The sequence below is a fragment of the Periophthalmus magnuspinnatus genome, chromosome 3, assembly GCF_009829125.3.
Source record: "Periophthalmus magnuspinnatus isolate fPerMag1 chromosome 3, fPerMag1.2.pri, whole genome shotgun sequence".
Lineage (NCBI taxonomy): Eukaryota > Metazoa > Chordata > Actinopteri > Gobiiformes > Gobiidae > Periophthalmus > Periophthalmus magnuspinnatus.
In genome coordinates this window covers 33,783,370-33,806,841 of record NC_047128.1, presented here as the reverse complement: position 1 = coordinate 33,806,841, position 23,472 = coordinate 33,783,370, and the positions used below count along the sequence as shown (strand labels likewise).

The 23,472-nt window shown below is 42.2% G+C and overlaps 1 protein-coding gene across 1 annotated transcript in view; it reads left to right on the top strand.

Annotated features, from left to right (window-relative positions):
- Window positions 1–23,472, top strand: part of sox6 (SRY-box transcription factor 6) — a 94,739-nt gene that overhangs the window by 52,247 nt on the left and 19,020 nt on the right. The window contains exons 8-11 of the mRNA XM_033983214.2: window positions 3,909–4,081; window positions 6,109–6,177; window positions 15,131–15,251; window positions 18,147–18,226. Of these exons, the coding sequence (XP_033839105.1) occupies window positions 3,909–4,081; window positions 6,109–6,177; window positions 15,131–15,251; window positions 18,147–18,226 (443 nt within the window). The remainder of the gene's footprint in view (window positions 1–3,908; window positions 4,082–6,108; window positions 6,178–15,130; window positions 15,252–18,146; window positions 18,227–23,472) is intronic.

The window sequence follows — 23,472 nt, the reverse complement described above, 5'->3', positions numbered from 1 at the left end:
TGAATTGGCTTATAGTGTGCTGCCATGTTGTATTGGAAGGGTAAGGGATTAGGGGGCGCAGCTGCCAGTCTGACATGCTCTTGTGAGGCACTGCTTATGCTTACTGTTCGAGTTTTATTGGCAAGATTAACAGCGTTTTATATCGGGGCAGAGGCAGCCGGCCAGGTAAAACAGCTGTTGCTCATATTGTCTGGGTTGTAGGACAAGGAGACATGTTAACACTGCATTATGGGACGCACATATGGAGGAGCGAGTGAGTAGCTGTACGTGGATAGTCCTGTTCCTGCAGCCTGATGTCCTGCCAGTGCATTGACTTTGTGGCTTTATGTGACCCGAGAACAACATTTGTTTTTATTTGATTTTATGAACTTTAGCACAAACATCTCTTTGTACATTTTTTCCTTTTCCGGTTTAAGAAAGAAAGGTCTTTGGGTTAAAAGTTGTCAAAGACTTACAAAGGTGTCAATAGATACCATTAGCGTTCATTCAGTCCGCTTTGTGCTTGGTCCAAAATGGTCGTAGGGTCAAATGAATTGAGAGTTCACACGTGTTACTCAGAAACATGTATTTTATTGATTGTAGCAGCGTGATACACACTACATCTGTACAAAATCCTGTCTACATACATTTTTTGAAGGGAGTAGCAAGTGCCTCAGCATCTCAGGCATGTAAGCTATGTGTGCGCTGTGGAAGGATACCGCTTGGTACAGTCTCAGCATCTAGACAAGCCTTAATTTACTTAGGATGGGCTCAAGCCGACCTTATAAAGACAAAGAAATTCCAGTCCTGAGCTGCTAAAAAACTCAATTCAGATCTGGTCATAATGGCTCAGCTGTCCCAACCGAAAGCGCGGAAGAGAATAGGGTGCCTTGTGATTTTCCCCCTTTTTACCCTCACCCTCCCTCACTTTTTTGGTCTTTTTTGTGCCTGAATCTTTTATCTGTGTTATTCACTCGGGACTCTTCAAAGTAACAAGCCTCCTTCTTTTCCCTGGTACTGGACTTGGAACCCAAATTAGAGACTGCTTGATTAGAGCGGAGAGGAGGGAGCCAAGAGAGAGGGAGATGTGGGTATTGGACAGAACAAATCGCGCCCCTACAAAGTGCCTTTTATCCAAAGACCCGAGGCTCAAATGCCCCCATCTCTCCCCAAGCAACCGTGGCTCTGCTTGTTTTCCTCTTATCATTTATTTAGCCGCCCGGTGATGTTTGCTGTCCCACTTTATGACATTTGAAGGAAGAAAAAATCTGTAGGTAAATGCTGAATAAGCTGAATAAACTCGTCCACTTCCTGTTTGTTTAAATGTCTCTGTCTCTCTCTGTCTCTTGTGTTGGGGCTGTCAGAGGCGACCCTCACATCATGGTGTCACTGTGTTGCATCAATACTGGCTGCTGGGTTTATGTAGCACCAGGGCAGTTCAGAGATGTCTGTCTGCCATCACAAACCCAAAGCGAGGAGACGCGTTAACAGACCCCAGCCCCACCACTGTTAAAAGCCATGCAATATGCAGGAAACCGGCTCTTTTGTCAGCGCGCTGGTCAGACACAGACCACGACTGCCCTCTTTACCACCGCCCAATAAAACTTTTATCTGCATTTTAAAGCTGATCCATAATTTACAACAGAAAGAAAGAGATTTCTTTCCCTGAAAACATATGTATTTGATTTTGTTTTATTATGTACATCGGTGCTACTACTCAAACGCATTGCCAAGGAAATTCGGAAGAATAAGTACTTTCAAATAACCAATTTTTGGTGAGAATAATAAACAAAAATGACAAAAGTCCCAAACAAAAAGGGCAGCTGGGACTTCCCACAGTTCAAGCTCAAGACAATGGCCCCTCTGTTTTGCATTCTCTGAGTGTCCAGGCTGAGCTCTCCGCTCTTCAACTGGCTCACCAGAGTCTACAATAAAACGCTTAATTCCCAGTAAATACACCTTAAATAAAACAATTGGAGTTTATTTTACTCTAGTCATTTATAATGAAAGAACAAACACTTTGGCATATTCTTAATCAGACCTGTAATTAGGCTCTAGGCGAGAATGTGTCATTGATTCCAGATGTTTAGTTCAGCTGTGTCTGGTTTGGACCTGATGGACTCAGTCTTTACCTGAACATTGTTTTCTTTGTGGTCTTTTCCTCCCCATTTTCTATTGTGCCTCTGCTACTGTACTGATAGCGATTTATTGTGACGGTGAATGTTGACTCCTTATGACCTGGAAATAACATGGACAAACCAAAGGTTAATCAAGTCTGTCCTGATTGCATCAATTTTACAGATAAGCTTTTTACAACAAGTGTAGTCGGCTGGATAAAAAGTCAATTCAGGCCTTGGAATCTACACGCAGACCCCATGAATAGCGTCTTTTAGGCGCTTTTTTCGTTTTCGAGTATAAATAGAGAATTGCCGCTCTCTTCCATTGCAGAGAGCGGCGGAGTCGAGCCGAGGTTCAGACAAGCCTGCTGCCAGTAAATTGCTCTGAATGGGTTCTAGAGGTTGACAGGCCCTATTAAGACAAACGGCTTTCCTCATCAGAGAGATAAAATAAATCAGGTGTTTAGTCAAATTAAAATAGTTTGAGTGGAGAGGGCCCCTGGGAGCGCTCGCAGAACTCAAGACAGATGTGTCCAGAGACCAGGGGAAGACACCCAGGAAAGACTTGGCCCCTGGTTGGCCCCGCGCCAGTGCACACTCGACTGTTATCGGGACTACTACCATGCTTTTATCCTTTTCTCTGCCTCTGTCCCATTGTCGTTGTTCTCCCCGATCAGCTTGTCACACTGGAGTGGAGTGGGAGGAGAGTGAGTTACTGTCTAGCCTCTCACGGGCAATTATGTTGGCTGTGTAAGTCAATGGTAGGATCACTTAGCATTGATTAGACAGAAAGAGAGAGAGCGGTGCAGCAGAGTGGCGCTCTTGATAACACACACACGGTGCAGACATGTGACTCGCCTCGCACTGGTTAGGCATGCATGCAATATACTCTACGTACTACATACTACATACTACATACTACATACTACATACAGGATCATTCAAAACACACGCTGACATGGACTAAACCAGCTCTATTGTAAGAGGAAAGGTAATACAGCTAAAAAACTAAAACTATAGCTAAAAAAAGGCTAAAACCATGAGTGAGCCAGTGCTAAACCACTAAACAAACTGCACTGAATTCACATATAGCACCTCAAATGAAACTTCAAACGATTCCTGCTTTGCGCCCAAAGTCTGGATGGTAATTTTATTTGAGGTTCCTTTCTAGACACTAAAGGTCACGGCACTGTAATTTCAAACATAAAAGACAATAAACCAGTTTCAAAAATAGTAAAATCCATCATATTAGAGTGATGTTTAAATTCGGTCGTACTTGTGCCACATTTAAAAACGTTAAGTCTGGCGTTTCTCTTCTATGCGTTGCTGACATCACACAAAGTTAGGACCAGAGGACGCTCGTCGGAACAAAGCCTCCTGTTATAGTACTTTGATATAAACTGCCAGCTCAGTTTGACAGCGCCCTGCGGCTCTTTGTCCACGGGCTGGGAACAATTCCTTGCCTTTCTCTCCCTGAAAGCTGTGAACACCAGCTACAGTGAAACAGACAACTTCAGGCTGCGTGACCTTAACACTCCAAGTGAAATCACGGCAGTCGACTGCTGCCCATGTGGGTCTCTTTGTGCTTTACATTGTGAGCGGTACAATAACACAAAGTGATGATTGGTATGTGCGCCATGGTTTCTTTTCTATATTTAGTCTTACACAATAGCCAGGGCCCTCCACAGACTCCCTCTTGTTGCTTATTTGGTCATAGCTTCTGGGATACTCAAAACCAGGCTTTAAATGTAGGTTTCCAGGAGCAGTGTTTGTCTTTCTGCCTCCTCATGTCTGCTCTGTCTGCGTGCCCAGGTACTCCGGAGAGCCTGGCAGAGAAGGAGCACCAGCTTTCCACCATGATCACGCAGCTCATCAGCCTGAGGGAGCAGCTCCTGGCGGCTCACGACGAGCAGAAAAAACTGGCTGCTTCACAGATGGAGAAACAGAGACAGCAAATGGAGCTGGCCCGTCAGCAGCAAGAACAGGTAACTCCATTGTGCTGTTTCAGTTTAGGTTTATTTAAACTTTTTTTTTTTCAAAGCTGGACACATTTCTGAATGTTAAATTTAGGGCTGTAGGGCATTAGGCGTTTAGTCAGTGAATTAGCTGATGTTATTAGTGGTATTTCAAATTATTTATACAGACAGGACAGAAAGGAGAACGCAGAGAGTTAGCAGTAGTTTTGTATTCAAATATGCAATTTACTTTATTTGTTTTGTCAGTGCACTTTAGGACAAATATATATAGGTATTTTTGAGAGGCCTTTTGCTAATTCCTTTTGCTTTTTAGTCAACTTATCAACGCACAAGGGGATTTCTTTTGTCGAATACAGCTAAAACTGAGAGGATTTTATTGTCCAGTTGTACTTTTATTATTTATTATATTATATTGTCTGAAATCAAATCGTAAATTCCACGATAACACAAATCTAAAATATCTAAACGACATGTAGAGTGCAGACCGCGCCGCCCTGTGTCCTATTGTGTGTTTTCTATTTTCTCTTTATCTCTTAAGACATCTCACATAGATCTTCCTAAAGTGGCGACTCTAATTCTGCGGCATGTCTTTATTTGACACCCGCTGCCAATAAAATCTTGCTCTGCACAAGTTATAAGAAATAATATTAGATTTAAGAGTTTCTGTATTACCTCTGATTCTCCTGTCATGCTCTCTCGCCCACATTTATGCTGTGTGGCTGGAAAAGCGTTATTATGACTATGCCAACAAATGCAAGGGAATGTGAGAATTAAACGTTATATTAAACATGGAAGTCCTCTATATCTTATAAATCGGCTCCTATTAGAACAAGGCTGGCATTAGATTTGCAGCACAAATCAGGCCAATGAGCCATATTGTACAAATCAGCAAATTAGCGGGGGCCATGAAGTGTGTTAATGTCTGGGAAGAAATAAGGACACAAACTATCTACACGGGCGACACTTTTATTATCAGCAGCCGCTCTAATGGCTATGAGTCAATTATCAGCAAGGAGTTCACTCAGAGTTTTCCCTGCTCGCTCGCACCTTCTCCGGCTAAATGAAAAGATACCCCATCTACCTTGGAGTGATGTATTTGGTCATAGTACACTAATAATACATTAACAGTATTGATTTCTTTTTCAATCAATGATGTACATTTGCAAACTACCCCTCGACTGTGCGTGCTGTGCCGCGGAGACACCAACGCAACATAAACGCCGCGATAGGCAAACGTTTCATTATTTTCAGGGTGTTTTTGAAAAGGACGAATATTAATAAAACCAAAGTGAGAGCGCTGGCCCACTGAGAGTCAGGATTTCATCAAGCCATCAAGATACAACGCAGTAATTAACTGTTGACACTCCTGAGGAAGCCGGCACAAATTAATCTTGACACATTTGCAGACGACTGGTATCTTACAGTGAACACTTTGTAATTATATTTAAAAATGAAAATGAAATGACACTTAAAACTGGGTTGTCACGCTCAATGAAGTGGGTATGTAGTAGGAGGGACGGCGGCGGGGATGAGCGCAAGTCACGCTGCAGAGATTTAAGTTGCGTTTATCCTGCGGCGAGGCTTTTTCTGTTTACTATTGTCATTTTTTTGTGTTGTCACTTCTTAAACTATGAGATGCAATTAGGAGTATATTAGATTATCACAGAGACAGTGAAAATATTCATCGAAAATACTGTGTTTATATATTTTTAATTCAAATGTGATGCTGATTTTGATGATTTTGTAATGTCGCTTTAAGCCCTTATAAACAAAGAGAATTATATCTGTCAAATCTGTTCAAAAAATACAATTAAGAGTATGTAGTATTTGCAAATCACAAAGACAGAAGAAGGATTTTATTTCAACTTTGCATAGAATATACTGTCACTTATGATTTTAATTCAGTCCGTATAAATAAACAATAATTAAATGAACGCATATCTGTAAAATCTGCACTGATATCCACATTTATTTTATTTTTTTATATTTTTATTTTACGTCATAACCAATCTATGTTTTTTTTTTTCCTTGTCCAGATTGCAAGACAACAGCAGCAGCTTTTGCAGCAGCAGCACAAAATCAACCTCCTCCAGCAGCAGATCCAGGTCAGTGAGTGTGTTTCTGTAGACTGGTAACATTTGCCCTTTTCTGTTTACCACACACTTTCTCTCTGGTGTAATTAGTGTATACCTACTGTTACTAAGATCAATACAATTAAACTTTAAAGCACTTGCCATTACCAACTTCTGTTCGGGACTGTTCTTCTAATCTTTTCTTTAATTTCACGTCAATCCACCATTCAACACTCATCAAATGTTAATTACCTGTTGGTAATCGCAGGGGCTTTAAAATATGGAGGGGAATAATTAGCACGTCTTAATGAACAAAAAAGGGGGAAAAGTAACAAGAGCTAATGAGTAGTGTTAATGAGGAGGAGCTTGTAGGTGGGGGACATGAAAGAGGCTGGTAAATGCCTTTGGAACAGAGCAGTCCCACGCGGCCCACGGAGCAGCCTTCACACTGTACTCTGACATGCTTTTGATTATTTGGCCAGCATTGTTGCTCTCTTAAGTTTTGTTATTAGTGCGCTTGATGCTACACAGAGCCAAAATAGGACCACCCAGGCAGAACATAGCTGGACATGGTCTGATTGTGCACGGTATCGTCGGAGCGGTCACTGGCAGTGGTCAAGGCTGAGGGCTGGATGCCTGAGTGAACCCCACGTTATCCTGTTGCTGTGCTCCGTGTCAGGCACGTCCCTCTCCACTGCCTCCTCTCTTTGTTCTTACGGACAACTCCCTTTTCAGTGGTATTATTTGAATCTTCCTCAAAAACTCTTCAACATTTATCTTATAAAAGCAGTGCCATTTCGACTGTGGTGAATTCTGCTCCTCAGTCCAAACTCTGCAAAAGCGGATACAATTATTTTTAACTAGAGTACTTTGTTCATACTTCTGTGCAGTGTGAAATGTGTACTGTTTATTACAAAACAATCACTTACAATGGGGAAATTGAAAACAAATGTCATGTTAGTTTAAAGCATTGGCTGCTGTGTAAAATGCTCTTAATCTGTGACAGATTGATTTAGCCTGTGCGTTTGTGTCTGCTGGTGAGGGGAGCACTAATCCTTATTTAGGACCCTTCTGACCATCAAAGTCTGTTTTGGCTGGAGGGAGAAAAGCTCCTATGGCTTCATGCGAGGTCAGTTAAATGGTGATACTGTGGACATCAGTGGTCACTGTCCAAACAGTAAAAGTCTGTAAAACTATTGGGGGTGGAACTTGAGACTGTTGTTGCTCAGGTAATGACTCCTGAGGTGTTCAGAGCAGAGGCTTCAAAAGGAAGGTGGTCGTTAAAATGTGGGTAAGGGGAAATAGCAGTTTAATTAAGTTCTATTGGGATCCAGCCTTCATTTATCCTCCCCATCACTCTCACAAGAAAGAGAGATTTACTCTTTGTCCTCCCGGATTACAATGTCACTTGTCTTAAGATAGCAGATGTTTTGATTGCAGTGGTGGGGGCTTATCAAAGCCTAAGGCTTTGTGTGCTTCTGTTTAGCTTGTTTTTATTTGTTTAGCCCATCTCTGAAATGCTCCTGGCACTTGTTCAATCCCAGGATGAGATTAACTTTTGAGTTAAATGATCTGAAATTTTGAAAGGCGTCTGAGTTTGCCACAGTTAAGTGAAGTTATTAAGCACAATGTTTGGGCCTTGTCTTTATTAAAACCTATATGATATTTAGATCATAGCTGTGGTTCCTTCCAGGGGAATCCAGAGCTCTGTATCTTCACAGGGACCTCCACATGGAGACTCACATCAAGAGAATAAATATTGGCTGAAAGGTCATGGTGAACTTTATCTTCACAAACAGCTGGAGAACGCAGTGCTGCCAAGATGAAACAGAGGAACCATTTTATTTGATTTTTATTATTACAATATCATAAAACAGTTTTTTATCCACTGTGGCATTGATGTGTCACCTCTGCGTGCGTTAAGAACCAAGTGGGAACAGATAACAACTTTCTGTGGAGGCCATTGTCACAGAGTTTTCTCAGTGTTTACACAACCTTGACTGTTCTTTATTTTTCTCATCAAGTGCAGTGTTTCCCTGTTCCCTTCAGTCCTCACTGTGTGTAATCTGACTTTGTATTTGTCTTTATCGTGTTCATAATTACAGTTGGAAAGTTAAACATTTTACTGAAGCTGAAACGAGGAAAAATGGTAAATAAAACTGTCTCTGAATCTGAATGACAGGTAGTTCTCCTCAGTCATCTCTTAATAATAACCATTGTTTAAATAGTGTTGGAAATTCATTTTTAAAAACATACAACCAGGGATCAGTTTGTAAAACACATTTATTACTCTGATTTTATTTCTTAATATAAAAAAAAATCATCTCTAAAATTGCAACCGCATGGTAAATATTCCAAACGAGCCGTCTGTTTTTAAACCACCCCAGAGCAGTATGGTAATTGCACAAAGATAACTGTGCTAATTTGTGTGTTCTCTGATGCTTTTGTTGTTTCCCCGGCACAAATGATTTTCGCAGTGTGAGCCTCTTATTAACGCACTGCCTCGAAAAGCTCAAAAAGTAGATATTGTTAAAGAGAATGTGTAAGTCCCCTAATTAGCGCAGCTTGATTGGAACTGTTAGCATGATAATAAGAGAATAATAGAGGAGGGATATTGTAATGTGTGCGTTGTGTGTGTGTGTGTGTGTGTGTGTGTGTGTGTGTGTGTGTGTGTGTGCGTGTCTGGGGCGCTTGTGATTTGCCGCCAGCGTTTCCCTGTGTGTGGAAGCTGTAGCGGGATTATGTGGGGTATTACCAGCCCAGTCAGACGAGGCTTGGCTCCCACCCAGGCAGGCTCGGTCCATTTGAAGAGACTGTTAGCTGATGAAGATGTGCACATGCAAGACCGAAGATAAAAGAACGCCACGACCCGACTCATTAGCCCCTGTGATTTAATATATTGACACTTGGATCCAAATAATTCAGTTTAGTGGACCTGATTGTTGGGAAGAGAGGGAGGGATCAATTTAATTAGTTATGAAATAGGACCGCTTGTCAGGAGGCGAGGAGTAAATGCTGACGTTTAATAAAGTTGTGCATTTCAAACAATAAAGACGGCGCCGTTTTCTGAGTTAATAAGAAGAGGAGTAATGGACGCTACCTCGGCTCAAGTGATTATCTGTGAATGCAGTTAATGGAACTGAGATTTTCTATGCAAATATTGCCCCGGTAAAACAAGTCTTTACACTTTTTGGGTTGTCATATCCTTGTTTCTGCTTGTCTTTTCTTTCTTTATTTTATGTAACTGCTCCAGTGTGAGAGCGCATTCTTGAGGGTCTGTTTTTTACCAGTTTAGTTACCTGAAGGCTTTGTAAATCTGTCCTTCAGGAGGATAAGTTATGAGGTCAGCTTCGAGCGTTCTCCTCTGCTGTAAAGAATAACTTAAGACTAAGGATTTTGTCAGATGCAAAACAATAATTGGATCTATACCAGTCGTTTCCAGCCTCATACATGCTCTTCTATGTTTTTTCTAAATATTAATAAGACTAATATTGCTGCTGATGTTCCTAAAAGAGTGTCTGATCGTTCACATTCCCCTGGCTTTGCTCTTGTGAACACTTATAGATCCCTGCACCGCTGCTTGGGAAACACGGCTCTCCTTTACACAGCTCTGATAGGGCCACATTTCTTCAGCAGAACTTGCCCTGTGGTCTGTTGTTGATTTAGTCTCGTATGTGTGTTTACTCTACTAATGTTCTCGGCAAACTGTTTTGTCTTTACACTTGCCTGGCGCGGTCGTCCTCCTCCGCGGTGGGCTCTGTCAGAGGGAAACACAGCCACATTAACTGGATCCACAGAGCTCAGGCGGCCAGCGCAGAGGCGTGTGTTTGCTTAGGCCACCACTGCCCGCGCAGTATTCAGCTCTGGGCCCGCTCAATAAGGACGGTTTTGTTTTAGCTATGAAAGAAAGTCCAGGCGTTTCCCAGGGGATTACGCTCAATACGTGTTTTGTGTAATCGCGAATCTTATCATATTTTTTTATATTCAAACATTATCACTGTTGAAACATTTGATGAAGCATTTGATTAAACTTACTCAACAATGCGACTCAAACACAAACACAATAGTCGCCATTTACCTTTTACACACACAGTATATTTATTTTCCAGGTTGTGCGTTTAACAATGACATGACCGTCTTAAACAGAATGTAACTGAGCTGAAGATGCCACAGTCGCCTTCTTAAGTGACAGCCAGTTGTGCTTATCTCACTCACCCATGTCCAATGTTCTTTAGCGCCCTCCTTTGCCCACCGCCCCACCGCGCCCCCTCCTCCCCCCTCCTCCCCCCACCACCACCAACGAAGGTCTGAGGCTGTTGACTCGTACGGGGCAGACATGTGTTTAAGGGGGAAACTCCTTAAACACGTCTGATAATCCTTTCTCTATTCATGTACACATTATGAGTGAGACTCTTTGCTAATTTTGGCAGCTTTAAATTCTTTTGGATTCAGAGTCATTATAAATTTAACTTGTACATGCAGACACTAGCTTCACTCAGTTCCAGTGGTGCTGCTTGGACGTCTGGTCTGTGCAGAGGGTTTTAAGTGAAGTGGGTGAGGGGGCTGGACTGCCCCCACTTTCAAGCTCCCGACTTAATATAGACATATTGGAATGGCTCTTTTCCAAGGAGGCTTGTTTTACTGTGTAAGGAATTAGTGGAACAAGAAGTCATCTATTGGTTAGTCCCTAAGGAATAACCCGACTCTTGTGTCTACTTTTACTGCCTTTTCTATAAAGCCCTTTGTCCGAGTTAAAGCTCAAGGGAGCCACACAAAACTGTTATCAATATTATTATCAACTGTTATCGTAATCATTGCTTCAACATTGACATAGGATACAAGTTTGTACAAATGCTCTGGTGTGTTCAGAGTTATATAAATCTCAGTCTTAACAATAAAGATGTCATTAAATATTAGGCTTATGCTTGGGGCGAAAAAAGAAAACCCAACTGTGTGGACATATTTGTCATGTGTCTTTGAAGGTGCCATAAACTTACTCAAATTATCTTGAATATAGTATTTATACATCAAAAGAATATGCATTATATAAGTGAAATTATTAAATGGCCTTAAACAAGATGGCTATGTCTTTTACGTCTGGTTATAAAGTAATGTCATCCAAGTTCATGTGCAGTGAGAAAGTACAGAGGTCAGAGACAGTTCACATAAGTGTCTGTTTGTCGGTGACCTGCCCCGCTCCATTGTCTGTGCCCTCCTTGTTTAAGGACTGTTACCTCACTGAAGGAGACAGTCAGGAAGAATACAGCTGCTTCAGTCTAGTGGGTGGTAATATAAAGACCTTCATTTAGAGCCACAAGTCTGGAGCATCAAAGTCTGCTTTAAATCTATTGATCTACTCGTCTGATTACCATTAGCCACAGACAAATCCATACCGCATCACACTGCTGTCGGATCAAAGTGGAACTGTGCCATATGATGTGTGGCTGTCTGGATGCACCTTAGTGTAACTGATAGTAATAATAAGGTATGTGTCTTTGTGAAATTTACCAGTGGGTTGGTGCAATATTCTGCAGTATTCTGTGAGTGTCCATGTGGAGCTGAGTTGTTGAACTTTTGAAAATTATAGGTGCTATTAAATAATTTTATAAATAGTTTTAGGTAATGAAATTAATTGCTTCCCACCTTCACTTTATAACAGTGTGGTGGCAAATACAATTTTGCTGTAATTTCTTTCAAATTCATTAAAAGGTGATTCCGGTTGCAGCAGTTCAATGGAGTGAGGAAAAGTATGTGAAATATCAGATCGTAGAGCAACAGCTGGAGCCTCCTCTGGTGTGATGTGAAGAAAAAAAAAGAAGGTCTACGTGAAAATGAAAGTTACTGCAAGCTGCAAATCTTACAGCTATAGTAGTGTTTCAGTGTGTGAGTATTTTAGTAAAAGATTAGTCGAATAGGCCGCTGATAAGACGCTTCACAATCGATTGCATAGATTTACAATTATAGTATCGGTTTGTATGAGATTGTATCAGTGACAAACAGCTGTGAGAGGTGAGAGAAAAGGTGTCAAGTAGGAATTCATGTGGATTATTGCACAAAATCTTTATGAAATGAGTAAGACACATGTGTAAAAGAGGCAGCTGTTCCTCTTCGTCTTCTCATTGTGTGGCTGTATTGTGGTTGTATTGTAGACTGACGTTTTTTGCTTTCGAAGAGATGCCGGCAGGGGTCCTGAGCCCTCCTGGGAGCTGTTTAGAGGCTCTAGCAGAAAGTGACGAGCAGGGTGTTGACAGAAGCCTTGCTCAGAGCTATGTACATCTTTGTATGATTTGCTTGTGTGTCCCTTTTGATTACAGGAGTTACACTGCAGGATCAGAGGTGCATGTTAGGGAATAGTTAAAACAAGTGTGATTTCTGTATATCCTGTTACATAAAAATGACATTGTTATGTTATGTATTTAGTCCAAAGTGTTTGCGAGTTAAACAGATTGCTGGCTGCTTACTCCAGGCTTCATCAGGCCGTATGAATTGATGATACATGTTGTAAAGATGCCGAGTTCCCCGGAAACCTCTGTTGGTGCGTGTGCTGTGGAGCAGGGGCCAGGGCCAAGTCTGTCTGACTGATCACTACAGATGCTCCTCTTCAAGTATTCTGAGTCAGATTCTTAGCTCCGGGTCTTGAGGGACAAACAATAGCACCTGTTCCTCATAAGATCGCCCATTCATGTATCTTTAATGAAGCCTGCGGGCAGATGGTGTGAAATGACATTATCCAGTACTTAGCAATGCTAAAACAAAGGCAGAGCAGTGCCAGCGCCACAATGCGGCTGTATTTACGAGAGGAAGGAAGGACTCTCGCTCACATCTGCTGCACTTCACTCTCCGAGTCCAGCCCTGCAATAGAAACATCCTTGGCACACAGTGTATGCAGCCCTCTCCAGTTAACTTTTCATTTGCTCATAAAGTTTGTCGAAGTTTTACATGGTCTTATATATTTATTCCTTTTTTTTTTTTTTTTTTTTTTTTTTTTAATTTTCCATAAATTAATTCAGACTTTCTAAATCAGTTTCATTTTATTTAATCTTTGAAAAATGATCACAAATACAGGTCCGCTCTGCTCTAAATGTAATAATAAGCCACTCGCTTTAGAATAAACATTTTCCCTATAAATTTGTTGGCGGTCCTGATTAATTAAAATGTTATAATTAATTGCACCACTTTACAAATCAGAAGCCATTTAATTAAAATATTAATACATAATTACAGTAGGCTATAAAAACATTTTTGGACAATTTAATGTATTTTATTTATGTTTCTATGGATTTATAAAACCAGCAAACAACCATTTTTCAACAAGGAACACAGAAGTAAGTACTTTAGTGACAGAAAGGCAGTAAAACCTGTACAAATATTTGTCGTGGCATTTTGTTGCTAAATAATGACTATTCTTTACAGGCATATTTCTCTACCTGTGTTATTTACAGCTGGTGTTTAAGATTAGCCACACACTGCTAACACACTGCTCTGCCCCGTGACTGCCACACATTCAGCTGCAGACTCCATCTGGTTTTACAGTCCAAATACACAGACAGAGAAACGCTGTGTTCCCCTGTGTCCCTCCGCCTGTCACCGGCCCTACCTCATGTTGTGACATTAATTATTGTGTTTTTCCATATGTTCCATACATGCAAGGCCAAGAACCATGTTTCATCCTTTGAGCTGGGCAACGTGGAGCCCAAATCCATAAAGCCATGTTTTATTTTTAAGTAATTTGCCGTAGATTCTTTGACCTTTTTCTTTTTTACAGGATAAGCACTTATAGCAACATTACTAAACACTTTTTCTGTTCTTCTACAATGCACTTTCTGCACCGCTCTAAAATCTCAGTAGACATAAATGTTTTAGTTTTCGGTTGAGCTTTGCACCTCTTGACAGATCGATAAAGTCGTTTTGAGTAGCGTTCTTGCTGTCGTAGAAGTGGGGTGCACCTGGTATGGACAGGGTAGACCGGGGGTGGGCGGTGGTAGCAGACCTCAGGCAGAGCGTGTGGGGGTGGAGCAGCTCTGTGCAGGTTGATTTCATGCCCCAATGCAGCAGCAGTAATTGCACCCAGACCTTTTTTATTGCAGGTTGATTTTAAAGAGGGATGAATGAGGAGACATTCTGTAAAGTGTTTATTTTGGGGGATGACCTTTATTAACCCATTTTCCAGACTGGTTCCCTTGAGGTGTTCTGGCCCAGTGCTAGATTAACCCTTGCAGGTCCTGCTCCTCATCACTGACTTTCAGGAAGCAGGCAATGACAGTGTGATTGGCCAGCGCAACATGTGTGCGAACGGTACTTTTAAAAATGCAAGCCACCGTTGAACTCTCGGCAGAGGCTTTGCACTGATATTCCCAGTAGGCCGCTAGTCAGCAACAGGCAAGATGGTGAAGGTTAATCTGTGAGTGGAAGAGACAGAGAATGACATCCAAGTGAAATACAGCGGGCAATGAGCACTCCCGCCTGCGTCTCTCCCGCTGAAAATAGCTTCAGTAAATGACGACATTGTCTTTAGGCTTTATCACCTGTATCTTTGTGATTATGTGAGCTGGTGAACTTTCCCCGAGGTGACTGTGCATGCATGTACATGATAATCGGCCCTGTAACTGCACCTGTGTAATGCATTCAGCAATGCTCTGCTGACATGTCGTATTGAGTTTAACAGCCAGGCCAAATGCCTTTGTAACTGCCCCACTCCTCAATGGGAGCCAGAGCCTCATAGATCCTCTGTCCTCTGTCCTGCGTGTCATTTCATTTGACCTAACTGTAACAATGTGTGTATGCTGAGCCTTTGATGTGTCCAGGTAAAATTGTAGCTTGGATGAATGTATTGTGTGAGCACACGAGGGCCGTCAGTGGCACAGAGCCCCTGTCAACACACGTTAGACAGAGCTGTGATCTGGCCTCCCCCTGAGATGCCTCTGTTTCTATGTACCATGCCCGTGCTTAGGCCTCTCTCTGATCTCTGCTCCTATCTGTTCAGCAGGTCCAGGGTCACATGCCTCCGCTCATGATCCCCATTTTTCCACACGACCAACGCACTCTGGCAGCAGCAGCCGCTGCCCAGCAAGGCTTTCTCTTCCCTCCAGGAATGTCTTATAAGCCAGGTATGTTCTCACATCTAATCCTGATTTACATCTGTCTTTTAAGTGGAGTATAATGAGCTGTAAAAAGTTGATTAAGGCCTAACAGTGGCATGCCATGCTCAATCTCAACTTGAACCTGAGGCAAAGACACAGCAGCTCCCCCATCTATGTGCAACAATAGGTGAAGACAGACCTTGACAGGAATGTGAAATATTCTACATTAAAGTATCTTTAGGAGACTTCTGATCACGTTACAAAACCCTGGATGTGTAGCATCGTGACACATAATGCAATTTTATTTAATAGACCAATTGTATAATTAAAGGATAATCATATTATAATGGTAAAAGCAGACTTAGTTTCATGCACTGCTTTTACTTCATGTACCAACATGTTTCTCCTTTGTCTTTTGAGTCAAGAATGCCTCACCAAACGCCTGCCATTTTAAAATGTACCACACACATATTTCCCCAGTACTCTGTCTACATAAAGCACAAACATATGTTTTAAAAACATTTTTTTTTTTCAACATCTTGCACCCGGAAAATGGAACTTCATAGTTTTTTTTATCATATTTTTTTGTGTGTTACCTGAGATAGTGTGAAAACTGGCAAGTTGTCAGGAAGGAGAAACACAAAGAAGTCAACATGCTTACAGCAAAATATGAAAAGGAGTGGTTGAGCAGTTAATGAATTAACTATAAAACCACACAGTGAAAAAATAAAGTCAGCTCTTTTGGAATTGTGGAGGCATGACAGCTTAAACAAAGTGCCTGAGGGGGAGTCTTTTACCAGTTTGCTTTATGAAATAGGATTGACACGAAAAATGTTTTAGTTCAAATAACAGGAGCTATTATGGAATCATGGTCAGGGGTCGTCCTGTGTACGCCTCGTGCATTATTCATGAGCTCACAAAGAAATACCAGAAGGGGTCTGAAAATGACTCTTCACACAAGGTATTTGCCAGACCTCGGCCGTGTTACACAATAAACAGACGACAATGTTATCGCCGCCTGCCGAGTGAACAATAAGCTGCCGCCTATTTCTTCATGAAGTGAGTGGCCAAGCATTCACTCCTAAGACTAATACACACTAATCTGATGTTACCATTATGACACAGCTCCCAGGGACCACTTCTTTCGGCAGTGGCCCTGTGGCGTTCGCATGGAAACCGTCATTCCTGCACCGTAGTGTTAAGTCATCAGCCCGTCCACCGTCTGTGCTCAATGGCCTGGTGTTGCATGGTAGACAAGCACAGCCATAGAAACAGCTACTCATCTTTTAAACAAATAGACATGCAATGGACTTCCCAGTCTGTTTACACAGAGTGAGGCCAAATGAAAGCATTAAGACTGATGGACCGCTAACATCCACTATCCAATGTAGACATATAGTTACTTATAATGTTTATTTTACATTTGCTGTGTATGCATAGAATGGTTTGTTTGTTATTGTTAAAGCCGGTTAAAAATACATTGTAAATTCAAAACCAAGCCTGTGACAAGATCAAGTGTGGGAATTGTAGTCAGGGAGGACATTCATCACCACTTGATCTGCGCCTGGAAAGGTCAGTGGTACATCTGTCAACTCTCGGGAAATATATGACTTACGTTTCATGGTACCACAGGAGCAGAACTATAGTTTGCATTGACCCATCTAAAGTCACTATTCAAAAGCAAGCGAATGTGCAAAGATAAAACTGTTTAACTCCTTTTAACAATACGATAGAAGAGCTAAACTGGCCTGCTGCCTGTTCTCCTAAAGTCGCACCCCGTCTTGAAGTGCAGGACCCCCAGCACTGAGGGCGCGCTCACTTAGCACATGACCCTCCGTGGTTTCACATAACATCTAAAGACACCCTGCCATTTATTACCATTCTCCATCACAGACAGAGACAGAAGGAAAGTGATACCAAAAAGAGGCGTCGTAGAAATAACCACAGTGCATACAGGCCAGCACTATTTGAAACCAGCTCTCCTGTGTGATTTTATTTGCTACTAAATGGGGATAGAGTTTCCATGGCTTGTATCACATTGTGCTGCGCTGTACAAGATCGTAAAGAGAGGCGAGCAGGCGAGGGCAAAGTGAAAGAGAAGGTATATACATTTAGCCTGTCTTGGGCTTAATGGCTCCATATGTTTGTGAAGAGAAGTGACAGGCAGAAGTGGGGTGTGAGCACGGGCCAAGTCCCCCATCCCCCCCCCCCCCCCCAGCCCCCTCACAGACACATGTACCCGTCTAGGGCTGCCCCGTCCGTCTCCACACACTAGCCCGAGTGTGTGAAAGCTTCTGGTAGTCAGTTAAACACCCCTGTGAATATCACTCACACAGCGGCCATTTTTATATCCCTGTCTGACAAATGTGCTGATGGCAGGCCAACAGTAGTGAATTGTAACGAATAGTGCAGCTATTTAGAGACCATTTTTTTCTTACTTGATCGCAGTGATATGGGAGCCGATAGGCCTACAGTTTCACTCCTTTCCTCTTGTTATTGTGAGTGCACACTTGTTGTAACTAGTCCTACCCACAAGTGTTTTCAATCTGCTGCCAAAATCTCACTCAAGAACAATGTCATGTTGAACAATAGCCAGAAGAGTCAAGGTTTATGAGAGAACACAGTGCTCATTTCATGTAATGACATTTTGAATACAACAGACTTGTTACAACTGCTGAGCGGTTAAAATACATGTTTATAGTGCAGTCAACTTGTATAGACCAATAGTGCTTTAAATTGCGTGTAATCCTTCTCCAGACAGACCTTCTCAGTCTTTTGTTAGTGCAGATGTGGGACGTCTCGTTGTGCTGTGCCACTGTGCTGCACTTTGGACGGCCCGGGATCCGTGTTGGCACTTGTCTGGTGGCTGTGGGCTGGTTCATTGTCTGAACCTGTAAGCATTGTTGTTCCTCTCTTTGACAGGTGATAACTACCCCGTGCAGTTCATTCCATCCACAATGGCAGCTGCAGCAGCGTCAGGACTCAGCCCCCTCCAGCTTCAGGTATGTACAGTACGATGACAAAGAATGCAAGGGACGCCCGCCAAGCCCAGGGCAGAGAGAGGGCTAAGCAGCTGTACGCTAAGTAATGAGCCGCACACTAAATAATCCAGGAGCCCTCAGCGCACACACGCTTATCACTGCACATATGTAATTTATCCCATTTTATAGAGGATTTAGCCCCACTTGCGCCACCAGACAGAGCTGGGAAGATAATAGTTATTAGAGGTAATGGGAAACACTTTGGTTGCCTTAATCATTTGCCAGCACATTTATCAGAACACACTTGGCTATGTAAGCTACAATCGCACAATCGCAGCCTCTTTGTTTCTCATTTTACTTCAATAGATCCTCTTTTTTTTTTTTTTTTTTTTACAGTTTAGTTTAAAGTCTCCTATTAAAAGTTCTACCATAGAAGTAAGTTATGGGTGTGGTTAAAACTGTACGTTTTAAAGCAGGTTGAAATATGTTTTAAGCCCCACAGGCTTCTCCAGGACTGTTCTCACATGCAATTAAAAAAGCTGAACTCAGGTCAGGGCATAACCCAAGGCCATACTCTTTAATCAAGTTATTTATCAGGTTCTTTTATTAACTATTATTCAAAATGACTGCGACTCGTACATATGTGATAGATTATTCCTAAATAACCATAACTACATAACTAAAACATAAATGGAATCTTAATTAAATGTCTTTTTTTTTGTTTCCTCGTGGATATGACTTCTGAAAATAGATTAAAGATCAACAAAATATCTCAGATCTGTGGTTAGTGTTCACCACTGCTTTGTCAACAAACTGAAAAGCCAGTGAACATTTGAACAACAACAATAACAGTACTTGAGAGAGAAAAACAGCTCTCAGTGATGTATGTGGCATTTGTCCTTCCCACTGTCAGTGTTAACAAGCCTTGGCAAGTTGTAACAATGCATGCAGCTGGCTCTGTGTTGTTCTGTAGACATGAGAGGAGCTATCAGAAGCATGCAAGGTGTTCAATGAGTTTTCTCTAGCTGTTTTTATACTTAAGTACATCTGAGTTCTTTTTAGATTTGCTGCAGTTCAGGACATGCACACCGAGTCTATTTTAGTGCATGAGGTCAGATAAGACAGTCATATATCTAAAGGATGGGGTGAGGAGGGGAAGACGGGTTGGAATGATTAATTCTGAGTATGTATCTAACCCTGGGAATGGGCAAAAACAGTGAATCCAGGACCATGACTCTGCCGACCTTTCGAGAGAACACAGTAAACAAAAAGAGGTGCATTTCCACATTAATTGAAGTCTGTCATCTTGTCACATTTCTGCCTGCTGCCTGCTATTTACCCTGCATAGAGAGTCCCCTTAAAACAGCAAGGCAAGTCAAACATGCCCTTTTCTACACAAACCATGGGGCTGCCACCACTTCCTCTACAAAGCACAGGGAGACCGTCATGATTAAAAACAGCGTATCAGCCTAGACGTGGAATTAAAGTTAGACTTGTCTCCTCCCCCCAGAGCAATAATAGCACCAGAACCCACCATTTGCATCAAATGATTGAGAGGTATATGGCTTTGAAAGAGGAGGGTTCATTTTAAAGCAGGGATTATAACGTGTGCTCACAGTGAAATGAGAATGAAGACGTCTTTGGTGGTATTGTTACTTAAAGGTTCACAGTAACTATCCTCTGTTAAGTAATGACATCAGTGGAGGTTTATAGTGAGAATCTGAAGTATTTTGCTCAATGCATAATCACAAAAACTACAGCTGTAACCTTTGGAACTTTTCCAGTTTTAGAGTTTAGTGATACCTCGTCTCCTTTACACACACAGAAATTGTCTCACACATGTGACCAGCCACCCTAATTAAAATATCTCCTGTCAGTGTGATGGCAAGGTATAATTTCCATCGATTTACTCAGTTTAGATTGTGCAATATATGAACCTTAAAATAACCTTGTTGGAAGAACTAATTCCCACAATGCAGCCAAGGTAATGTGATCAGCCATCCAGTCAGAGAGGCGAGCAGCTCTGTCAGTCCTAATGTCGACCACATAGCCCCTTCACAATTTCTCCATCTAAGGCCCTCCCCTCTTTCTCTTCAAGAGAAGAAAAACCAACAAGGTAACAAAGGCCTGAAGCTGATGGATGTAAATGAATTCTCACGGATGCGTTTCAGTGCTGGAGACTGTAATTTGCTTGTCAATACAGGGTGGTAGCATCACTCCACTGGCTGGCAGTCAGCAAGTGGCTGTCACCAGGCATTGCTGTACCACAGGGCAATTTCACTCAATGTTTTCCTGACAGATTGGCTCTCATTCTCAACTCACAGGAGAGGAGGCGCGTAAACTATCCCAGCGCGACATGCCCCTCTTCATTAGTGCCCACACTGAGCTGGGATGAGGCCAGGGCCAGCAGGAAACAATGCCTGCATCCGGGCCTGTCCTTCCCTGATTACAAGTGACACCTCTCACCTAACACAGGAAATTGTGCTCAGATTGTTCCACAATTTATGTAGACACCTACAACAAGCTATTGGCTGATAACACAAGTGGAGAGTATTCCTAATTTTACAAAGCTAGTTGTTTGTGATGGTTGTAAAAGCAAAGTTACATTCTGCCTGTATGTATATCTCTGTGGACAGGTGTTGTATTATGTTTGCTTTCTACCCAATCTAAATATACACTTATTGAAACATTGTACTATATTCTATGAAACACCTAAACGTGATCCTCTGCAAACGAGTGAAGGTCTCGTACTCTCCTTAATGACCAAAGTGAAGAGGATGTTTGAACGTGTAGGAAAACCTGTGTAGTGCAGATGTGTAAATCACATCATTAATATGTGAATAAGTTGTGACTTTGAAAGAGAAAGACAGAGCGACAGGAGGAGGGAAGAAAAGGTAGAACAGACGAACTGTAGAGAGCAGCTGTTTCTGTGTTTACGAGCAGAGGAGTCCGGTCTTTGAAGGTAACCCAGCGCAGGGCAGCCTCACTCGCGGTGCGTGGAAGCCTGGCTAATAGGACGGCTAGGTGAGCAGCTGTGAGGAGGCAGTGGTGAACAGAGGGACAGATGGACAGATAGAGTGGATAATGCAGTAAGCAGCATTGAATGGGAGTGCCGGCTCCTGAGTCCCAGGCCCCCAAGATCCCAGGCACTCACACATATCACGGCCTACGTTTGTGTCAGTAAATGAGAGCGCGCACACAGAAAGTGCAAGAGAAGGATTCAACTATTTAAAAGAGTGAAAACATTGTGGAGCCTGAGGACGGGGGAGGGGCAGGAGCAGACCAGGTTGGTTGCCAGCAGATGAGACAGATGTTGGGCCATACTGGAAAGCTTCGGCACAGTGCACCAGGACGCCTTCCTCCAATCCTGACATCTGGGCCTCGCCTGGGTCAGCCTGCCTAGTCGCCCTGGGCAATGAGCCTGTACAAGCCTTGTGGCAAACGGGGCTGGCGCATGGGCGGCTTCTTAAATGGTGTGGTGCAACGAAGCACAATTAATGCCCTCATATTCAGCTCAGTGCCCCACGCTCGGGCCAAAGAGAGGTGAATGAGACACTGACAGACTCGACGTTTATGCTGTACAAAATCATAAATGCACTATGTTAAATGTATGTTAATAGTGTAAAAGTAATCGTTTTAATACATAGTTTTATAGTTTTATTTCCAGCCCAAACTATTGGTATGTCTGTCATAATCATTTCACTATGTTTGTATTTCAGTCAAATGTCTCTTGCTTTAACCTCAGCTGCCTCCAGAGGGCTTGTTTTTAATTAGCAGAGGCTAACACACTGACCTTGGATGTGCTGCTTTCACTCAGATCCATGCTTCCTGAAAACTGCTCTGTCCTAGTGGGACACAGGGGATGATTAGGACCAGACAGACTGAGGCTTTTTGTTTTGTTCATATTTTTTTGTAAATGTTTGCTATAATAACAGATATCAAAAATCTATGACATACTATAGATTTAAAATAACATTTATTACAGTTGACTTTTGTGCTGCCCCCACCTGGCAACACAACAGTACAGAGTCTTTGTATGAAACAGCAGCTGTCTGCTTAAGGAGGCCACATTATCCCCAGCCTTTGGCAGTGTAATCCCACTTATATTTATACTTCCTGTGTTGTTTTGTGATCTTGTATGCCAGTGTTGGTATACAGTTCCACTACTGTGTCATTTGTGCGACGTGGTTTGAATCTTAGACCACATAAAAAGTTTGAATTCACATCCAGAAAGGGTTTTTGTGTGTCCTTGGGCAATGTGTTACAGGTTAAGACACCTTTCATCAGTCTTCCCTCTGATTATATTTATTGTTCTTTAGCTCTGAAGGCAGTCTGTTCCTTGTTACAAGGGTAACCATTCCCTCTCACCCCATGGCATTGACCTGCTAATCAGTGGTGAAAAGGGGCATCCTGGCTGCCTCTAATTTGAGGTAAAGTCTAATTATGCTCTTTTTCCGGGACAATAAAGTTCTTCCCACTCAAGGTCAGGGCCATACTTGTCGACAGTGTGTTAGCAAACATCTGTACAACAGACTGGGGCCAGACAGTGACAAACAGGTCTGCAGACTTCCTCTGTCTTTGTCAGTGGTGTCTTTAAAGCACATAGTTAACTGCTCACATTAACGAACTCGGGCTCAGATGAGAGGAAAATGAAGTTGGTCTGCCCCTGAGTGGAGTCCATCACACACAAAAGGCTGTTGGTGAGGGAGGTGGGGCAGTGCTATCATTTGGAAACGTAATCAGTTTGTCATTTCCTCTGCCTGTGTGTCGTTGTTATCCTTATGTTTTCTGAAAGAATAGGGCCTTTGTACTGCGCATGAGGCCTTGATACTGTTACACGCAGGATCATTCACATTTTTGTCTACAGAAATGTTCTTCAACCTAAAGAACCAGTGTCAGCGAAGGCCACAATAAATCATTTTCTGGTACAGTTGCTTTGAATAATACAAAAGTCATTGTCAACTATTACTGTCTGTACCACCACACGGATAGTGGAAATAATTCGAGGTTTTCCAGGTGAAAGTGGCAGCAGTAAAACAGCCTTTATCATTTTGAAATATTCAGTACAGATGTTATGGATTGGTCTTTAGATGTTTGAGGTATAATTATTGTTGCCTGACAGTTTGTCCAACCGCCAGTCTATAAATGTCTGATGAACTCTGACCATCTCACTGATTTAAAGCCAATGAAAATATCAATGCTTCCATGGGTGTGCTGGTTGCAGGTTTGTAAGCCTTAATAATGCTCGTGTGTAACATGCTCTGTGA